Source organism: Anomaloglossus baeobatrachus, chromosome 1, assembly GCF_048569485.1.
Source record: "Anomaloglossus baeobatrachus isolate aAnoBae1 chromosome 1, aAnoBae1.hap1, whole genome shotgun sequence".
Lineage (NCBI taxonomy): Eukaryota > Metazoa > Chordata > Amphibia > Anura > Aromobatidae > Anomaloglossus > Anomaloglossus baeobatrachus.
Window position 1 is genome coordinate 630,287,017 of NC_134353.1, and position 22,457 is coordinate 630,309,473.

The following is a 22,457-nucleotide window of genomic DNA, read 5'->3' on the forward strand; positions in this document are numbered from 1 at the left end:
AAAAGATGCCACTTTTGAAAAAGCATTCGTGTTGTCACATCGGGGGGCGATTGGAGTAAAATTATGCAACTTTTTAATAAGTCACAATTGATAAACTAACTGAAAGCATCTGGAATCATTAAACTGACAAAAGAGGAAAAAAAAGAAAACGCTAAGCACATATAAAATAGACTTCAAAAAAGTGCAACTAGAATAATGAATTGCATGCAAACAAACAAAAAGAAAGCAATACAGACAAGGGTAGACAAAACACAGGGGTAAAGGCAATGATGAATTGGGTCTTGTCTGCAGGGTACAGCTAAATTTGTTGTCATTGCTCTCATAGTCTAAACAATACCGTTGTTGTGCAACAATTAAAACTAGGCAACGGTGTATTGCTTTACCTGTGGACTCAGTGACTGACGAAAAACTGGAGGAGGTGCAGATACAGGAGACTGCATCACTGAAACACTCTCTAGAAGGATACAATGGCATTACAGTCAAAAGAACAAACCTATTTTGAAAACCTGATTTTATATACAGATATGTATGTATTTGTTATTCAAAACGTGATAACTGAATACTGCCATACAATGCAAGATTATATTGGCATATAACAGCATCATATAGCACTTACATAATACTACTATTCAGGATCCTTACAAAATCATTCATCTTGGAAAGGACTACAGCTGATCGAACGCCCAAAAAACCGGGACTGGTGGATCACTGCCATATTTCAAAAAGAGTTTGATCCGCTCCGGAATCCGGTGCCCATATAAGTCAATGGGGACCGGAATCCTGAGATTAAAAACGTTTGTGGAGGGGATAGGGGGGTAGGAGCGAGCGCGGTGTACTCACCGGGGCTCTGTCATGGCGGCACACTCCTTCCGGGTCACGCTTTTTCCTTCCGGAGCCAACAATTCAATATCCATTGTTTTGCCCGCCCACCGGCGCGTGTAATTGGTTGCAGCTAAACGTGCCCCCACCCTGAGTGGCAGCGTGGCAGCTGACTGCAACCAATCACAGGCGCCAGGATGGCCAGTGGGCGGGGAAAGCAGTGCAAGTGTCTGCCGGTCAGTATCGTGGTAAAAAATAAACAATCGGCAGCACACATATAGCCCACGGCTGCAGCCCCAGCTGTCGGGCTGTATCCGTGCTGTGTATCCAGTCACACGTGCGAGGCTTTGCCGGGTGATGCCATGGCAGACTCGCGCTAATCCCTCACAAGTGTGAGTGACTCCAGAGAAACCGCATGCGGCTTTTTTTTTCTCATTTAAATAAATAATTTTAAAAAAAACAACAACGTGCGATTCCCCGTAATTTTCATCCCCAGCCAAGATAACGCCGACTGGGGGCTGGTATTCTCAGCCCGCAGCCGTCCGGTATTGCCGCATCTATTAGATGTGACAATCCCGGTACAATACCGGCCCTTCCCGGTGGCCTGGTGTAGTGCCAATCGGGGTAATAGCAGGGGTTACGAACAGTGCACAGCTGCTACTAAACTCTAGGTTTGTGATGGCACAGACGTCTATGAGATACCTGCATCACAACCTGTAAATGAATGTAAATAAACACAGACACACAGAAAAATCCTTTATTTGGAATAAAGTACAAATCACCCCCTCCTTCACCACTTTATTAACCCCAACACAGCTCTCCAGGTCCGGCGTAATTCACACAAGGTCCCACGATGACATATCCAGCTCTAATACATCTCAGAGCTAGCAGCCATAGAGAAGACTGCCAACTCTGAGTGTAGCCTGAGTCGCAATAAGCGATGACTGCAGCAGAGACTGTCACAGGCTGGAGGCGCGTCAGCCTATAACCAATCACAGATGAGAGGATGGCCAGTGGGCGTGGTAAGCAAAGTAAGCTGTGTGATTGCATTCACAGTAGAGGAAGTGAATGCGCGACCCGGAAGCAGTGTGCCGCCATGACACAGAGTTTCGGTAAGTATGAAACTGACGCTTATTTGTTGTTTTGTTTATTTTTACCTTATTTGCCGAATCCGGATCGTGCACCCAGAATCCCAGACACAGGTCCAGCACCTAGATATCATTGAAACCACGCGGATCCGGACTTTTACAGTCCAGATCCGCTCAGCCCTAGAAATAACCTTTTTTATCAGATCAAATTAAATTTCTGAAATACAATTAAGTTTAAAACGAGGGACATACATCCAGAGTCATATACAATGCAGTGGTATTTATAGTTAGGATCATTCACAGTATCTAGTTTGCACTTAGCTATACAGCAGAACCAAAACAACCCTCCCCAGGCATAGGCAGATTAAGCTTTATTGGCAGTAAAAAAATATAATGTGTGCAATTATAATAAGAAAACAGCTTCCCCAGCTAATACTGACCCATCCACATTGTTGGAGGACTTCACATAAAGAGACTGAAAGTTGGTACAGTGCTGGCCAAAAGTATTGGCACCCCTGCAATTCTGTCAGATAATACTCAGTTTCTTCTTGAAAATGATTGCAATCACAAATTCTTTGGTATTATCTTCATTTATTTTGCTTGCAATGAAAAAACACAAAAGAGAATGAAACAAAAATAAAATCATTGATCATTTCACACAAAACTCCTAAAATGGGCCAGACAAAAGTATTGGCACTCTAAAGCGGGCTTTACACGCTGCGACATCGCTAATGCGGAGTCGTTGGGGTCACGGAATTTGTGACGCACATCCGGCCGCATTAGCGATGTTGCTGCGTGTGACACCGATAAGCGATTTTGCATCGTTGCAAAAACGTGCAAAATCGCTAATCGGCGACATGGGGGTCCATTCTTAAAAATCGTTACTGCAGCAGTAACGAAGTTGTTCCTCGTTCCTGCGGCAGCACACATCGCTGCGTGTGACGCCGCAGGAACGAGGAAGCTCCCCTTACCTGCCTCCCGGCCGCTATGCGGTAGGAAGGAGGTGGGCGGGATGTTACGTCCCGCTCATCTCCGCCCCTCCGCTGCTATTGGGCGGCGGTTCAGTGACGCTTCAGTGACGTCGCTGTGACGCCGCACGGACCGCCCCCTTAGAAAGGAGGCGGTTCGCCCGTCACAGCGACGTCGCCGGACAGGTAAGTATGTGTGACGGCTGTTGTGCGACACGGGCAGCGATTTGCCCGTGTCGCGCAACAGATGGGGGCGGGTACCCACACTAGCAATATCGGGACCGATATCGCAGTGTGTAAAGTAGCCTTTAGCCTAATACTTGGTTGCACAACCTTTAGCCAAAATAACTGCGAACAACCGCTTCCGGTAACCATCAATGAGTTTCTTACAATGCTCTGCTGGAATTTTAGACCATTCTTCTTTGGCAAACTGCTCCAGGTCCCAGAGATTTGAAGGGTGCCTTCCCCAAATCTCTCCACAGGTGTTCTATGGGATTCAGGTCTGGACTCATTGCTGGCCACTTTAGTAGTCTCCAGTGCTTTCTCGCAAACCATTTTCTAGTGCTTTTTGAAGTGTGTTTTGGGTCATTGTCCTGCTGGAAGACCCATGACCTCTGAGGAAGACCCAGCTTTCTCACACTGGGCCCTACATTATGCTGCAAAATTTGTTGGTAGTCTTCAGACTTCATAAAGCCATGCACACGATCAAGCAGTCCAGTGCCAGAGGCAGCAAAGCAACCCCAAAACATCAGGGAACCTCTGCCATGTTTGACTGTAGGGACCGTGTTTTTTTCTTTGAATGCCTCTTTTTTTTTTCCTGTAAACTCTATGTTGATGGCTTTCCCCAAAAAGCTCTACTTTTGTCTCATCTGACCAGTGAACATTCTTCCAAAACGTTTTAGGCTTTCTCAGTTAGGTTTTGGCAAACTCCAGCCTGGCTTTTTTATATCTCGGGGTAAGAAGTGGGGTCTTCCTGGGTATCATACCATACAGTTCCTTTTCATTCAGACACCGACGGCTAGTACGGGTTGACACTGTTGTACCCTCGGACTGCAGGGCAGCTTGAACTTGTTTGGATGTTAGTCGAGGTTCTTTATCCACCATCCGCACAATCTTGCGTTGAAATCTCTCGTCAATTTTTCTTTTCCTTCCACATCTAGGGAGGTTAGCCACAGTGCCATGGGCTTTAAACTTCTTGATGACACTGCGCACCGTAGACACAGGAACTTTCAGGTCTTTGGAGATGGACTTGTAGGCGGGCTTTGCACGCTGCGACATCGGTAACAATGTGTTACCGATGCTGCAGCGATAGTCCCGCCCCCTTCGCACGTGCAATATCTAGTGAAAGCTGCCGTAGCGATTATTATCGCTACGGCAGTTTCACACTCACATACCTGCCGTGCGACGTCCCTCTGGCCGGCGACCCGCCTCCTTCCTAAGGGGGCGGGTCGTGCGGCGTCACAGCAACGTCACACGGCAGGCGGCCAATTGAAGTGGAGGGGCGGAGATGAGCAGGATGTAAACATCCCGCCCACCTCCGTCCTTCTCATTGCAGCCGGCGGCAGGTAAGGTGAAGTTCCTCGCTCCTGCGGCTTCATACACAGCGATGTGTGCTGCCGCAGGAGCGAGGAACAACATCGCACCTGTCGCTGCACCGGCATTATGGAAATGTCGGAGGCTGCAGCGATGATACGATAACGACGCTTTTGCGCTCGTTCATCGTATAAAAAAGGTTTTACACGTTGCGATATCAACTGCGACGCCGGATGTGCGTCACTTTCAATTTGACCCCATCGACATCGCACGTGCAATGTCGCAACGTGCAAAGCCGCCCGTAGCCTTGAGATTGCTCATGCTTCGTCACAATTTTGATTCTCAAGTCCTCAGACAGTTCTTTGGTCTTCTTTCTTTTCTCCATGCTCAACGTGGTACACACAAGGACACAGGACAGAGGTTGAGTCAACTTTAATGCATGTCAACTGGCTGCAAGTGTGATTTAGTTATTGCCAACACCTGTTAGGTGCCAAAGGTAAGTTACAGATGCTGTTAATTACACAAATTAGAGAAGCATCACATGATTTTTCAAACCGTGCCAATACTTTTGTCCACCCCCTTTTTTATGTTTGGTGTGGAATTATATCCAATTTGGCTTTGACATTTTTTTTATTTTTTTTCATTGAAGACAAATTAAATTAAAGAATTTGTGATTGCAATCATTTTCAAGAATAAACTGAGTATTATCTGACAGAATTGCATGGGTGCTAATACTTTTGGCCAGCACTGTACATCCCTCTATCCCACAGCAGGGCAGAAGATGGTAAAGCAGGTGTATCTAGCCATGCCCCCTAGAGGTCCCCCATGCCCTTCCTATCATAGTTGTGCAGTGCATTCTTTTTAGACAAATACCCCTTTCCAGATGTATTATACAGTATAATTCATCTAAGTTCCCTAATGACAGAAAATACAAAATCCAACCAAAGATAGGTCAATAGCTTTCAAGCATGATGTACGATGCCCAGAGCCACTGGGGAGGCTGAGCCACCTAAGTTTTCCAAGAAACCCAATATGTAAATCTTAGGGTCCGACAGCAGTTGGATGTTTTATACCTCTTTAATCAGATCTAAAATTATATCCAAGAACTTTCCAATGTTAACACATTCCCACATCATGTGGATGAGGCGTCTATTGTCCTTCCCCACAACGAAGACAGAATGCATCCGATCTGACTCTCATTTAACGGCACAAGCCAAGAGATTTAAAGACATTATCAAGGAGGAACAATCTCTGGCTTGAAGATAGTTATAGTTTAGGATTTAGTTCCAATATATCTTACTCCACTGGCCATCAGTCATGGGTTGTGTATAGGAAATTTACTCCAATGTGAGAGCAACGATTGTCTATATAATTCAAATACAAGGCCACCGGATGCTTCTGCTGTGACTAGTACAGTAGGTTGAGCATAGAGTTGTTTTCACTGCTGATATTAAGTTTGACTGTTTAGTGTACACATGTCTATGATGTAAATGTTGGTAAAAAGCTCTATATGGAATGGCAAAATGGCAAACTCTGACTGAAATTGCTGAAAGCTCTTAAAGATGCTATCATGTAATAGTTGTGAAGTCAAGTATACACATCTTGCCTCATAAGCTCCAAAGTGTGAGAGACTCTGGCACAACTTGTGCCTATTTGAAATCCAAAGAACATATTTTGTATACTTGAATATTCCCAAGAAAGATTTACCCCTCTCCCACATCTTAAAAATCATGGCAAACATTGGGTATCTTCTCCCCTACCCCCAATGAGTCTTAAGATGGCATACTTCCAAAGTGTTTATTGGGAATAGTCATTTTGGGCCCTCTATAACTAAACAACCCCTGCAACACACAGCTCTCTGCTGCCCTAGCCCTTCAAATTTACCATCTGAGGCGCTGTATAATACATCCAGGCATTGAGGATGACCAGACCCCCCCCCCCCCCCACATCCTTGCCTCTCTGAAGTATCTTTAGTCTAACTCTTGCATGTTGTTTTTTTAGAGGAGTTCTCTAAAAGAGTGTTTATTTTACTAAAGAAAGACAGGCACTCATATGGGACACTGTGATGGAAATAGGAGCTGCTCAATCAGGATCATCTTGACTAGATTGCTGCTACCAATTACTGACAGCAGATGATAGCATCAGGTATTCACCTTTGCCCTGAACAGCCAATTCCAATTACTTCCATTTAGGTCCAGAAATATTTGGACAGTGACACAAATTTTGGCATTTTATCGGTTTACAAAAAAAATTTCAATATACAGTTATGTAATCAATATGTGTTTTAAGTGCAGACTCTGCTTTAATTTGAGGTTATTCCCATCCTAATTGGAGTAAAGATTTAGGAATTACAGCTACTGCCTCTTTTTAAAGGGATCAAAAGTAATTGGACAATTATCTCAAAAGCTCTGTAATGAGCTGAATGGGCTATTCCCTCATTAAACCATCATCAATTAAGCAGTTAAAAGGTCTGGAGCTGATTCCAGGTGTGACATTTGCATTTAGCGGTTGTTGTAAACCCACAAAATGCAGTTAAAGAGTTCTCAATGGAGGAGAAGCAGAAAATCAATAGGTTGAAAAAAAAGAAGAAATACATCAGAGAATAGCAGAAATTTTGGGGTGGCCAAATCACCAGTTTGGTATATTCTGAAAAAGAAAAAAAAAAAAAGAGAGCACTGGTGAGCTTAGTAACTCAAAGAGGCCTGGATGTCCAAGAAAGACAATAGTGGTGGATGATCACAGGATCCTTTCTTTAGTAAAGGAAAATCCCTTCATAACATACACCCAAGTGAAAAACACTTCAAAGAAAGTAGGTATTTCAGTATCTAAGTCTACCATAAAGAGAAGACTTCCTGAATGCAAATACAGAGGCTTCACCACAAGGTGCAAACCATTAGTCAGCCTTAAAAATTGAAAGGCCAACTTAGACTTTGTCAAAAAGCATCTAAAGAAGCCAGCCCAGTTCTGGAAAACCATTGTATGGACAGATGAAACTAAGATTAAGCTGTACCAGAATGATGGGAAGCAGAAAGTATGGTGAAGGATTGCAGCGGCTCATGATCCAAAGTACACCACATCCTCTGTAAAACATGGTGGAGGCAGTGTGATGGCATGGGCATGCATGGCTTCCAGTGGCACTGGATCACTAATGTACTGAAGACAGAAACAGGTGGATGAATTCTGAAGTATACAGGGCTATATACTTTATGCTCAGATTCAGCCAAATACAGCAAGGTTGATTGCACGGCACTGCAAAGTACAGATGGACAGTGATCCAAAACATACTGTGAGAGCAACCCAGGTGTTTTTTAAGGCAAAGAAGTGGAATATTCGGCAATTACCAAGTCAATCGTCAGATCTCAACCTCATTGGGCATACAATTCACATGCTTAAAGACAAAACGTAAGGCAGAAAGACCCACAAACAAGCAACCACTGACGTCAGCTGCAGTAAAGGCCAGAAAAGCATCACAAAGGAAGAAACCCAGCGTTCGATTATGCCCATGGCTTCCAGACTTCAGGCAGTCATTGCCTGTAAAGGATTCTCTCTGAAAAAATAAAAATGAACATTTTATTTATGGTTAAGTAAATTTGTTCAATTAGTTTTGAGTCTCTGAAATAAGGAGACTATGCAGAAAAATAATAGCAAGTGTGAGATAACAACCACGAATGTTGTAAATGGTCGCTATGTGTCGCAGTGGAGAAGGTTCCCTGCGATTATAAAACCTGAAAATGTCACTATGGAACCTGTAGTTCCACAACTCTTGGTAGTGTATTTAAGAGTCAGGTTCCCTTTAAGAATATCCAACGTGCTGGATGGGTCTGGCTGCCTACAAACCCCTCCCATGGGTGTGTCACATGAGATGTAAAATGGAGATTGTCTGTTTGGCACATGGTTGTGTGTGTGTGTGTGTGTGTGTGTGTGTGTGTGTGTGTGTGTGTGAAGCCTTTGGGAAGAATTCCTCTGGAACTAGAGAGGATTGGAGAGTCCTGACCATGTGTAGAGGCTTGAAGTAAGGTGATTCCCTGCAGGGTATATAATAAAAAATAAACACGCGGGGCCAATCTCAGCGCGTTATCAAAGTGGCTCTCGGGTGCCCTTTTTTTTTTTTTTTTACCGAAGTTTTATGCTTTTATGCACTCACCTTTTGCCACAAAACTTCAGGCATAAATGACTTTTCCAAAGTCTCCTTATCCGGGTCTACTGCTTGCCTTGAATTGATCCTGTGTATGGTCCTGCTTCGGATTCCCACAGGTGAAAAAGTTAAAAATGAAGTGAACCAATTCTGTAGTGGTCGCGCTCCCCGTAGTAATGATTTTAAAAACTCTTGTCCTCAAATGGATTTTATTACTCAAACATATGGAAATAAAAAACGGATCCAACGCGTTTCGGCGGGAACAACCGCCTTCCTCAGGTATCTAAATAAAAATGCATCTCACTCTACTTTATAGATAAAAAAATAAATACAATTTACCTGGTATTCAAATAAGGGTGTGGATATAACCGCAGCTGTATAATCAGTTTCTTAGTTCACTTCAACTCTAGTGGTTCATTAAAAACAAATCCACAAACAACAAATCACTTAGAAAATCATAAAACTAAAAACACTGTAAGCATTTATCAATAAAATTACTATCAATAAGATTTATCAAATAAAGGTGATTTAATGAAGGATATAAGAAATAGTAATTGTAAGAAAATAAATAAAAATACACGTGTTTTTAATAAAGGAAGAAATTTGAACAATATTTCTAAGCAAGAGAAAGAGGCTCTGGAGGTTTTAAAAAATAACACAAATATTGTGATACGCCAAGCAGATAAAGGGGGTGGGGTGGTGGTCCAAAATAGAAAAGACTATATAGAAGAAGCGCATAGCATCCTCTCAGATGCTAAATATTACTTAAGACTAGATAATGATCCAACACAAATATATATAAAAGAATATAAATCACTTATCAATGAAGCTTTTATGGAAAATATTATAAATAAAAAAGAAAAACATTTTTTGATGATTCCTACACCAACAATGGCATTGTTTTACCATCTGCCAAAAGTACATAAAGATCCTGTTAACCCTCCAGGAAGACCAATAATATCTGGAATTGGCTCCTTAACTACAAATGTATCTCACTATATAGACCTTTTTCTACAGGACATTGTTAAATCCGTACCATCATATCTAAAAGATTCCACACAATCAATGATCTCAGAACTATCGAATGGCAAGAACATTTTTATTTTATTACCATGGATGTTAATGCATTATATTCTAATATAGATCATGATCGAGGGATTAATGCGGTAGATTATTATCTCACAAAGATGGGGCTTGCAATTAAACAAAATAATTTTTTGTTGAATGGTTTAGGATTTATTTTAAGACATAATGTATTTGGTTTTGAAGGGTCACTATACCTACAACTGCACGGGACCGCGATGGGGACTCGGGTCGCACCAAGTTTCGCAAATCTTTTTATTGGGCGATTTGAGTCCTCATCAATTTTAAGTAAGCTGGAAAATATAAAGAAAATATTTTTTTATAGGCGTTTTATAGATGATCTGATAATTATCTGGAATGGTACAAAAGCAGAAGCAATGGAAATGATAAATACGTTGAATAAAAACGATTGGGGTATTTCATTTACTTCAGAAATAAATAATGAAAAAATAGTGTTTTTAGATTTGGAAATTAGCCATAAGGGGACTGGTATCATCACAAAAACGCATTTTAAGAAAGTTGATTCCAACGGATTTTTGGATTTCAGAAGTGCCCATTATAAAAAATGGAAAGAAAACATTCCATACAGTCAGTTCTTTCGCATCAGGAAAAACTGTACTGAAGATAAAGACTATGAAACCCAGGCTGACATTTTAAAGAAAAGATTTAAGGAAAAGAAATATCCCAAAAAATTGGTTCATGCCGCATATGAAAAAAACAGAGGAAAAAAACAGGAGAATTTTTTGAGTAAGAAAGAAGGGGAAACAAATGAGGTGATGTGTAAAAAAACAAATGACAGAGAAGGAGGCAGGTGGAAATTTAATTTTATTACGACCTATAATAGAGGGAATAAGATGATACGTATGATTCTGAAAAAATATTGGTATATTCTAAAACGGGATCTGATTTTGGGAAAATATTTGCCCGAGGAACCAAATATAACATTTAGGAGGGGGAAAATGATAAAACGCTTAATAGCCCCAAGTAGATTAAGAGAAAATAAAAAAAAAAATCAGCAAGGATAGAAAAAAATGAAGATCAGGTGATTGGAGTTTTTAGATGTAGTTCTAGGAAATGTCATACGTGTGGAATTATAAACCATGGAGCAAAACAGATTACAAGTAAAAGTACAGGTGAATTAATTAAAATAAAACAAAATCTGAGTTGCGATAGCGATTATATTATTTATGTTATCGACTGTAGCTGTGGGCTACAGTATGTGGGACGCACGACACAGACGTTACGTGCTCGTATGAACGGGCACAGAAATAGAGCAAAAAATGGGTTTTTAAAACATAGTTTAACAAGACATACTACTCAAGCATGAAAAGAATTTTAATATAAGGGTGACACCTCTAGAACAGATACCTATGGAAACGATCAATAGAAATTCTTTGCTCAATCGCAAAGAAACATATTGGATTTACTGCCTTCAAACATTGCATCCTAATGGCCTTAATGATATTGTGGAAAGAATATAGTATACATCCCTGTCTGAATATAATGAAAAAGAAAAAAAAAAAAGAAAAATTTAAATTTGTTTTTTAAAGAATTTTTATCTAATTTTTTTTTTGTACTACCTTTTATTTGATAAATCTTATTGATAGTAATTTTATTGATAAATGCTTACAATGTTTTTAGTTTTATGATTTACTAAGTGATTTGTTGTTTGTGGATTTGTTTTTAATGAACCACTAGAGTTGAAGTGAACTAAGAAACTGATTATACAGCTGTGGTTATATCCACTCCCTTATTTGAATACCAGGAAAATTGTATTTATTTTTTTTATCTATAAAGTAGAGTGAGATGCATTTTTATTTAGATACTTGAAGAAGGCGGTTGTTCCCGCCGAAACGCGTTGTATCCGATTTTTATTTCCATATGTTTGAGTAATAAATTCCATTTGAGGACAAGAGTTTTTAAAATCATTACTACGGGGAGCGCGGCCACTACAGAATTGGTTCACTTCATTTTTAATGTGTAGAGTCTTGAAATCTCTGGAGGGGACCTTCCGAGGAGAGTGAAGGTCCACTTCATCTGAATGGAGTGAGCAAGTGGAGGGAGGCAGCTCCACTGGGATACGTCTGAGATGTATCTGATCCTGAGCAGGCGTACCGTGAAGCACGACAGTCTGTAACTGATTTTGTTTATCTGCCGTTAAAGCTGAAAAAAGGCTAATGTTATGTGACTTGGTGTGCAGTTTATAAGGAGGTTTTTTTTAATAAACTGCTGAACTTTTAATTGTTGCTACCTGTGAAATGCAGCCAACAAGTTAAAACCCCATGTTGCAGTATGTGAACTGTGTGCATCGTCACACAAGACCTATACATTTCACAAGATATTTTTGTTCAACCTCTTTAATTAATCCTGAAAGTCTACATTTTAATTGCATCTCATTTTAAACCAAGAATAGCGGCATGTGGTCGCCAAATCACGAAGATTCGGTCACTGTCCAAATATTTCTGGACCTAACTTTAAATCTATCAACAATAGCGATATGCACTTGCAAAATAGAGAACTCCAGAGGAAGAGTAACCACTGGTATTAGGGACAATTTAGACCACTTGATGAGCAAACTACTTACCAAAATTCCAAATTTTGGTCATCGCTGGAGTAATAGCAGGCCTCACATCACCCAAATATTAAAGTGCATCATCAATGTAGAGAGATACCTGCCATTCAATAGAGACACACCTAAAGACCATTATTTTAGTAGATGAGCGTAGCAAATATATCATGGGTTGGGAGGGACTACACTGCCAGACCCTAAACTATACAACTGGTTGGCTCAGCTCACTCATTTGTGTCATTGGGGGGGGGTGGATTCATTGAGAGTCCTTGTCCATACAATCCAGAGATTTTCCATCCACTACATGTGCTAATTTGCTCTATTACAAGGACCCCATGAGTCTCCGCTCAATACTCGATCCTCAGGCACTCCCTTAGCATCTGATGTTCAGCACGGAGGTTGCTTCGATCTCCTCCCTATGACATCCACACCCCACTTTGGCATAATAAAATCTCCAGTGAACTCTCAAATTTGGAATGGGTTCCTAAGTGGGAAAGGGAGAAACTGATCTACTTTGGTCGGATCTTTGTGGCGGAGACCTTTAAGCCCTCCCAGATGCTAAAAGTAGATCCAACCATTCCAATTTCCTTTTCCGCTAACTACAATTGCAATATGCCCTTCAGACCTTGTTCCTGGGTCCACCTCCTGTCCTGAGAGACCTCTCATTTCCAAGGTGCTACTGGATCCACCCGAATCTATGCTTATAATTCCATTTACATCCCCTTTTGCTCGCAGGGAGCATGGAACCCTTATATGACCGGATGAGAAGAAAGAGACAGACAGATGTACAATCGATAAGTGATGGTAGATCACTGATGGTAGAGTGATGGCGCTCGCCAACGCTCGGGTCCGGCGCTGCTGCTGCTGCTGCTGCTCGGTGGCTCGAGCGGTGGGCCGGATCCGGGGACTCGAGCGGCGCTCCTCGCCCGTGAGTGAAAAGGGGATGGTTTGGTTTGGGGATTTTGTCCGTGACGCCACCCACGGTTGTGGTGAGGTTGGGACACCACCGCTGCTCTGGACGGGGATCCCGGGAGCGATGACAGGGAGCAGCCGAGATGTTTCTCTCCCCTCCGTGGGTAGGGGGTTTTCGTGGTCCCGGGGCCCGGTGATGGTGACTGAAGGTGGATAGCGGGGTTTAGCGAGGTGCAGGGTCGCAGGGGCGGCAGCGCAGTGCCAGGCGGCACGATGGTACTCACTCAGCCAATGACGCAGACGGAGTCTCTGGTAAAACAAACGGCTGAATGGACGGGTCCCGCAGCCGGCTGCGATGGTCACTCCCGGTAGGTTGGCGGTGACTGTCTCTCCCTGCACCTGTAATGTGTTGTCGGCTCCGATGGCTTCCCACCGATAACCCGCTCCCCAGTGGTGTATTTGCCAGAGGAGCCCCTTTTTGCCCGCAGGCTCTGGCCCTGGGAACTCTAGCTGTGGCGGTAGCTGTATTTCCCTTCACGGTTGAGCGGTTGCCTTCAGTTGGGTCTTTGCTGCTGGGAAACCCCGGAGGTTCCCGTCGCTGACAGATCTGACCGGTTTAACGGCGACTCCAAGCCTGGTCGGGGTCCGTAGGCCCTGCCGAATGGTGCTGGCTTCTCTTTGCTCCCCGGTCCGGTACCGGCGGGCCACCGCCCGTCCCCGGTCTTACGGTTGTGCGTCAATTGGCCTCGCCTGCAGACGGTCACCACCGTCTGCCAACCTTGCTGTTTGTGCCCGGGCCACGTACCCGGACACGGTCAGTCTGCTCCACTACCACTTCCCTCAACTCTCTAACTGTTCTCTCCTCTTTTCCCGCCTCCAGGACTGTGTACTCCTCGGTGGGTGGGGCCAACCGCCTGGCTCCACCCCACCTGGTGTGGACATCAGCCCCTGGAGGGAGGCAACAATAATTTGTGTATGTGACTAATGTGCCTAACCGGGGTGTGGGGTGTGTTGTTGCAGTATCTGTGACGTCGTGGCTTGTCCAGGGCGCCACATTCCCCCGTGGTTAAACGCAGACCATCTGCGGGCTGCCCGTCCATCACCGGTTTTATTTTCACAACTGTTGAAAAAGGGGAAAACATATAAAACATTCAACCTAGCATGTTATAACTCTTTCCTTAACGGGAGGCAGTTCCTTTAACGTTACTAAAATACATTTTTATTAACGGCAACCGCTTCCGCTCTCTCCCGCCCAAACAACCTGGCCCTGATGCTGTCCCTAAGAAGTGGGCAGCAGCCCTTGCCCCAGTCCATTACTAAGCTGCCCGAGCGGGTATGGTCCCATTCAGGGGACCCACGTCCATGGGGAACCCCTGACCCCCGGAGGATGGCCACCAGTCCAGGTGGTGGCCGGGCCCCAGCCTACTCCACTGCGGGCCCTTCCTCCAATCTGCCTCTCCGGAGGCGGTCACGGATGTATGCCAACAATTATTTACATGCCACAAGTTTGTGGTTGCCCTGCAAGTTCTCGGGTGTGTCCGTAAGCAGTTTCTTATGCAAACGGTGCAGAAAGTCCCAACGGGGACTAGTTGCCGGCAACGGCCGGTTCAATCGCGGTTGCAAATCAGATAACAGTTCGGCTGATTATTTTTCTTATCATTCGGTTACTTAATGGTACTGGTGGTCCAAACGGGGACAACTTGTGGTGGAGGGACCGCTGACATCACTGCTCATTTTCATCCCCTTCACCCGGCCTCGGGTAGAAGAACACGGGTACCAGCCCCTCCAGCGCCTGGCAGGCGCGACGGGGAAGGGCCGCCCGGTATCCATTATTTCTGCTCCGTGGGATGTAAGTGGCCTCCATGTCATACAAGGCGACGACTCCTTCATCTTCCGAGACAGGTTCGGTGTCAGGCCCGGAGTCACTATCGTCTGTTCCTGCGCCAGGCGGGTTGCCGCCAGCTGCCGCAGTCTCCGGGCTCGCCACTCTTTCTGTTGCCGCTACAGGGGGCCGCAAGCCAGATGGACCATCAGCGGCGGGGTGCCCAGGCAGGGAAGATGGGAATAGTATGGGGGCCAGGGGTAGACCGGGTCCCTCAGCCGCAGCGGCCGGTCCCGCAGGGACACAGGGGCGTGGGTCACTCACCAGCTCCTCCATCATAGCCTCCATCCCGTACACCCGGGCGACCGCAGCCACCTCCTCCACCTCCGCGGTCCACTGCTCCATCAGAAGGCAGATCTGATTCTGGTTTCGCCGGCAGATCCTTGCAGTTCGGGCCCTAAGCCAGGCCGCCGTTCCGGGCACCGACTCAGTCTCTGCGTAGCTGGACGGGGCGGACATGTTGGCAGCGGTACCTTCCAGGAACAAAAGATGGCCGCAGAGTCCTGGCGTCCCTACTTTTATAGCCGCGGCTTACATGCGGCCAGACGCCATCCGTCCCCCCCTTGGTTTCTTTCCGGCACCTCCTCTTCAGGGGCGGAGCTTCGGCTTTCGCGCCTCCACTGCTCGGGAAGACGCTCGAGCGGGGAACTTTTCGCGCCCAAGATGGCGGCTTCTGAAAATTTTCGGTCGGACACCTCCGGCGGGAAGCAAGGCGCACTTCTACTGGTAAGTAGAAGGCTCCGATCCTGTTCGTGACGCCAAGTTGACGCGGGCGGCGGGGCGCTGCGCTCGCCAACGCTCGGGTCCGGCGCTGCTGCTGCTGCTGCTGCTCGGTGGCTCGAGCGGTGGGCCGGATCCGGGGACTCGAGCGGCGCTTCTCGCCCGTGAGTGAAAAGGGGGTGGTTTGGTTTGGGGATTTTGTCCGTGACGCCACCCACGGTTGTGGTGAGGTTGGGACACCACCGCTGCTCTGGACGGGGATCCCGGGAGCGATGACAGGGAGCAGCCGAGATGTTTCTCTCCCCCCGTGGGTAGGGGGTTTTGGTGGTCCCGGGGCCCGGTGATGGTGACTGAAGGTGGATAGTGGGGTTTGGCGAGGTGCAGGGTCGCAGGGGCGGCAGCGCAGTGCCAGGCGGCACGATGGTACTCACTCAGCCAATGACGCAGATGGAGTCTCTGGTAAAACAAACGGCTGGATGGACGGGTCCCACAGCCGGCTGCGATGGTCACTCCCGGTAGGTTGGCGGTGACTGTCTCTCCCTGCACCTGTAATGTGTTGTCGGCTCCGATGGCTTCCCACCGGTAACCCGCTTTCCAGCGGTGTATTTGCCGAGGAGCCCCTTTTTGCCCGCAGGCTCTGGCCCTGGGAACTCTAGCTGTGGCGGTAGCTGTATTTCCCTTCACGGTTGAGCGGTTGCCTTCAATCGGGTCTTTGCTGCTGGGAAACCCCGGAGGTTCCCGTCGCTGACGGATTTGACCGGTTTAACGGTGACTCCAAGCCTGGTCGGGGTCCGTAGGCCCTGCCGAATGGTGCTGGCTTCTCTTTGCTCCTCGGTCCGGTACCGGCGGGCCACCACCCGTCCCCGGTCCTTACGGTTGTGCGTCAATCGGCCTCACCTGCAGACGGTCACCACCGTCTGCCAACCTTGCTGTTTGTGCCCGGGCCACGTACCCGGACACGGTCAGTCTGCTCCACTACCACTTCCCTCAACTCTCTAACTGTTCTCTTCTCTTTTCCCGCCTCCAGGACTGTGTACTCCTCGGTGGATGGGGCCAACCGCCTGGCTCCACCCCACCTGGTGTGGACATCAGCCCCTGGAGGGAAGCAACAAGGATTTGTGTGTGTGACTGATGTGCCTAACCGGGGTGTGGGGTGTGTTGTTGCAGTACCTGTGACATCCTGGCTTGTCCAGGGCGCCACAACAGCGCCTTGTGGCTGGCAGATCCACAGCTGTTACTTGATAAACATTTTTCTAGTAGTGCTGTAATGGTTAAGGACCCTTTACTGCCTAACTGCTGTCTGTAGCTTTTACTATCAGGTGCTGCTTTGATCAGCTGATGCCTATTAAAGAAACTGAATCCTCATTTCTATGTGGTCCACTTTGGAAGGAGCCAGCTCTGGAAGACGTTTGTCTTCTTGTGTGCAGCAGTGCTGTCTGCTGCATTGAAGTTGCTTGGAGTGTTTTTCTTTTTTATGTCTGTTTTCCTCCCTTTGTGTTTCTGTATTGTATTGGTGAGACTAGTGATCAAGGCTCATAGCCAGGGTGAGTTTTAGGTCTAGCAAGGGCTTAGGAACGTGGTCGGCGGTTGAGAGGACCTGTATAGGGACGCTAGGGAGCTCAGGTAACAGCTTGAGGTGAGTTCAGTAGGTGTCCCCTCACCCCACCCCCTAGCGGTAGGGCCCTTCGTTGTATTGTCACTTCTGTGTAACCAGTGTGTTGTGACATCTGCTGGGGTTTTTCCTGGCTTCAGGTTATACCCTGTTTGTCACCACGTGACAGCCTGAAAATGTATGGCCAAACACTGGATATCATCAAGAGTGCCACCATCTCTCAGTGGAGATAGGCGGCAAACCTCTTCCTCGGTTTAAAAAAATTATCTATATACGCTGGAGCTGCTATGAAAAAATTCCAAAAATTTGAACGAGATCAATTGGATTAAATACCGCATAACTGCTTAGCTAGTGGGAAAGTGTGTTGGGGTGTGGTGCTGGCTGAGAAGAATGTGTTCTTCAAACCCGCACCTTTATCAACCTATCTTACTAGATAGAAATAGACAAGCAGCAATGACTATTGTGTAACTTACTGTGTTTGGTTTAATTTTCCGTTTATGGACAAAACTACTATGTACTAAGTATGTTAGGTTCATTCCTGGTAATAATATATTAGACATCAAAACTTGTAAATTTGCTGTATCCCTAATGTATGTGATTCTTTATATCTCTGATGTCACGGCCAGTTCTATTGCCACTGCAAAAAGTAATGTTGACTGTGCCTTTTCTAAGCAAAAAGATTCAGAAACACAACCTTTCACACAAAATTTTTGCTCATAGAAAATTCCATTTAGCACTGTCAAACTCTTTGGCAGCAACAAGTGAAAAGACCACTTACCTCCCTAATCCTCCCAAACTGAGCTGTAGTCCCAAGTAAAGGCATCTTAACTTTCTGGAGGTAGATTTGAGCGGGATGACTGTAGTTTGATCCTCGTGGATTACTGAGGTTAGTCAATTGGCCAGTACCTTTTGTAAAAAGGATTATTGGGACAAGGTAGATTGAACCATAGCAGTCGGGTATTTAAACTGAAGGCTACTATCCATGGGTGGAACAATCGCGGTCTCAGGGGTCGCCACTGCGATCGGGCCCAGGGTTCAGGGGGCCTGAGTAACTCAGCATTTGCATCAGCTGGATGTGTATCCAAGTGTGTAGATCCAGCTGAAATATATTGCAGCACTGACCGTCTGGTCCCTGCACATTGCTGCGTCACAGAAGGCAGCAGCCAGCAGCTGGCTCTTGAGTAAAGGGTGCTTTTACATCAGCGTTTTTTTGCCTGTAGGCAAAAAAACGCAAACCGCATATGACCGGATGCTGTGCATTGAATGTGCAACGCATGCAACCGCAATTGTTATTTTACCGGATCCTTCTACTTTTTATGGCTTCTGTGATTCAGAATTTATCGTCCAGCACTGGAGTCAGCTGAACTCCTGATCTCACAGCCTGCATACGCTGCGATGGATGCAGGTTAACAGCAGTCACTGCCTGCTGCCGATCACGTGTAACCATGTGATCAGGAGTTCAGCTGAATTCAGATCAGCCGACTCCAGTGCCGGCCGATAAATTCAGTGTCCCGCTGCATCCATCGCAGCAGCCATAAAAAGTAGAAGGATCCGGTAAAATAACAATTGCAGTTGCATGTGTTGCACATTCAATCCACAGGATCCGGTCATATGCGGTTTGCAGTTTTTTTGCCTACAGGCAAAAAAAACCCTGATGTGAAAGCAGCCTTTTTTTTAAAGCTCTTTTTTTTAGTTACCGTATTTCATGAATTTCATGAAATAATTAAAAAAAACAATGTGGCCTTTGCCCAATTTTTATGTCCAGCCAGGTACAATTAGGCAGCGGGGGATTGGAATCCGCAGCGCAGGGTGGCCCAAGCTCTCTGGGGCCCCATCGTTGCAAATTGCAGTCCTCAGCCACCTCAGAAAATGGCGCATTCATAGAAGCGCCATCTTCTGGTGCTGTATCGAACTCTGTCCAGCGGCCCTGGGTAATAAGGGGTTAATACCAGCTTTGTTTTACCAGCTGGTATAAAGCACGAGATTCTTAATGTCAGGCCAAGTTTGACTCGGCCATTCAGAATCTCGAATAAAGGGTTAAAAAAAAGACACCACACAGAGAAAGAAAAAATACTTAGATAATTAGAAATAAATACACAGACACTTTATTAGAAATAAATACACAGACACACATCTTTATTACTCCCTCTCACCCCTCCATGATCCTGGTCTTCTGTCTGAGAGGGAGAGAGATTTCTGTACTGACCATGCCAGACTGCTTAATGGGCATGCTCAGTACAGAAAACAGGATCCTGTCCTTGTTACTTGTTACTGTTACTTGCAGTCACCAAAAAAACGCAGGTAACAAAAACTGCAATGTGCGGACAACAAAAATGAAATCTCATAGACTTTGCTGGGGAAGGAGATTCATGGGGTTTTTAGAACAAAAACACACCCAAAAAACACGCACATAGCCTTACACATGTCCCGGCTACTTAAGCAATTGTATATTCACTGCTCTCCACGCCCATACTCCCGCCCACCTCTTTCCACTGAAGCCACTGCTGAAAGGTGAGCGGGCTTATGGGCACAGTGATCACCCAGCCGCTGGCTTTGTGCATCTGCTGGGTGATGGTGTAGCCCACCTGGAAATCGGTGGATTCCCTACTGGGCCCTTAATTCTGACAGTCTCTGCTCCAGCATACAGCACATATGCTGCATGTTCCATCCATCAGAAAAGGGGAGAAATGCTGAGCACAGCCATTCCCTACTACACTCACTGCTCCAATGCCTCACATGAGTAAGCCCCGCCTACCTGGAATAAGCCCCACCCACGGGCACGGAGCTGCTGGGGAGTCTCAGGCCTGTGCAGTGAGTGCTGCAGAAATTAGAGACTTTTGAGGAGATTGTATCCCTATTCCCTGCATTGCCATTGGTCTGTAGTTGGCTGTAGTAAGAGGGGGAGGCTCCAGAGGAACACAATGTGACCTGAAGTGAGTAGTGGAGCTCCCTGAATGATGACTCTAGCCCCACTGCCCTCTTATATCTACCTATTCGCGCTCACAGCTGCATTCTCTTGCCCCCCTCCCCACTTCCTGCTTTTGTCCTCCTATTTTGCCCTCACAGCTGCACTCTCCTGCCCCCCTTCCCCACAGCTACACTCTCCTGCCCCCTCCCCCACAGCTGCTCTCTCCTGCCCCCTCCCCCACTGCCCTGTAGCTGATGATATGCCTCATCACAGTCCTGTGATGGTGGCCAGGTCTCCTCATCTTCATGGTTTGCTGTCAGACATCCAACTTTCTTTTTTCTTTGTATATACAGTGTGTACAAAATGCTCACATATACAGTATATAAAAATCTAGTGTATATGTCTGCATTTGTGTGAATGTGTACATGTGTTTTATATTATATATAGTGTAGGGACCTACAAGCATGAGGTTCCCGTGACGAGGGTTGTAGGCAGTGGCGTAACTAGAGTGCGATGGGCCCCGGTGCGAAAGTTGGACCTGGGCCCCCCTTCGGACGTTGGTCAGATGAACGGGTACCTGTAGCGTTCTAAATCCTATAAAGACATATTAATTGCCCCTTCCCCCCCTTCATTATGCAGTATTGTTCCCAATCCTGGTACATATGTCCCCCATACTGGTATATATGTCCCCATCCTGGTATACATGTCACCACAAAAACGCAGCTGAAAAAAAACGCTGTGTGGGGACAGCAAAAATGAAAACTCATAGACTTTGCTGGGGAAGCAAAGTCATGCAGTTTTGAGGCCAAAAACGCACCCGAAAAACGCGCAAAAACGCCGCGAAAAACGCACCGTGTGCACATAGCCTTAAAAATACCAAAACTTGTGTACCATTAAAAAAACAACTACCATTTTTACATGCAACAGGAATACATTTATAATGTTAATAGCTGTAGTACCCGGGCGTTGCCCAGGATAGTAACCGTCTCTGTCTCTCTCCCAATCTGTGTGTCTGTCTGTCTATCTCTTTCTGTCTGTGTGTCTGTCGGTCTGTGTGTGTGGCTCTGTCTGTGTGTCTGTCTCTTTCCCTGCCTATCTGTGTGTCAGTCTCTATCCATGTCTGTCTGTCTGTATATATCTCTGTCTGTCTGTCTCTGTATCAGTCACTCTGTCTGTCTCTCTATCTCTGTGTCTGTCTGTCTCTTTTCCCTCTGTGTCTCTTTTCTCACTCTCTCTTTCCCTTTCTGTCTCTTTCCCCCTCTGTCTCTTTCCCCCTTTGTCTCTTTCTCTTTCCCAGTCTGTCTCCTTCCCCCTCTGTTTCTTTTCCTCCTCTGTCTCTTTCCCCCTCTCTCTTCCCCCCCTATATCTTTCCCCCCGTCTCTTTTCCCCCCTCTGTCTCTTTTCCCCCCTCTGTCTCTTTTCCCCCCTCTGTCTATCTCTTTCCCTGTCTCTCTCTGTCTCTTTCCCTGTCTGTCAGTCTCTGTCTGTGCTTATGTATCTCTGTCTCTTTCTGTCTCTCTCTATCCATCTCCCCACCGACAAATTACTACCTCACACATAAGCTTCTTATGCTAACAATTTATTTTGTTCTGATAGCAACCAATCACAGCTACTATTAATAACCTGTAGCTCCTATCTCCATTGACTTTAATTGAGACAGGATTTTTGGAGAGTAACTGTAAAGCGCGGGGTTAAATTTTCCAGTCAAAACATAGTCTATGATGTTCCCCGAGTCATATGGGGTGTCTGTGCAAAATTTTGTGATTGTAAATGTGATGCGGAGACACACACACACACACACACACACAAGCATGGGATGAGAAAGCTGGGTGCTCTTTCCCTCAGCACCCAGCTTTCCCATGCTCTGATATCCCTCAGAACCCAGATTTCATATATACTGATATCCATCTTGTCCTCAGCTCTCAGCTGATGCTGGGTGCTGGGTCACCACCCATGCTCTGCTATACATCTTTCTCTTAGCACTCAACTTTCCCATGTTTGCTATACATTTTTCCTTCAGCACCCAGCTTTCCCATGCTCTGATATCAAGGGCAAGCTGGGTGCTGAGGTAAAGTTGTATAGCAGAGCATGGGAAACCTGGACGCTGAGGACAAGATGGATATCAGAACATGGAAATCTGGGTACTGAGGGAAAAAGAGATATCGAAGCATAGGAAAGTGGGGTGCTGAGGGAAAGAGCCAAGTGTCAGTGTAATCATCCTGTACCCT

General features: G+C 45.8%; 1 protein-coding gene across 1 annotated transcript in view; it reads right to left on the reverse strand.

The window, feature by feature from the left end:
* Positions 1-22,457, reverse strand: part of REC8 (REC8 meiotic recombination protein) — a 144,971-nt gene that overhangs the window by 22,381 nt on the left and 100,133 nt on the right. Inside the window, exon 11 of the mRNA XM_075340722.1 lies at positions 384-454. Within this exon, the coding sequence (XP_075196837.1) occupies positions 384-454 (71 nt within the window). The remainder of the gene's footprint in view (positions 1-383; positions 455-22,457) is intronic.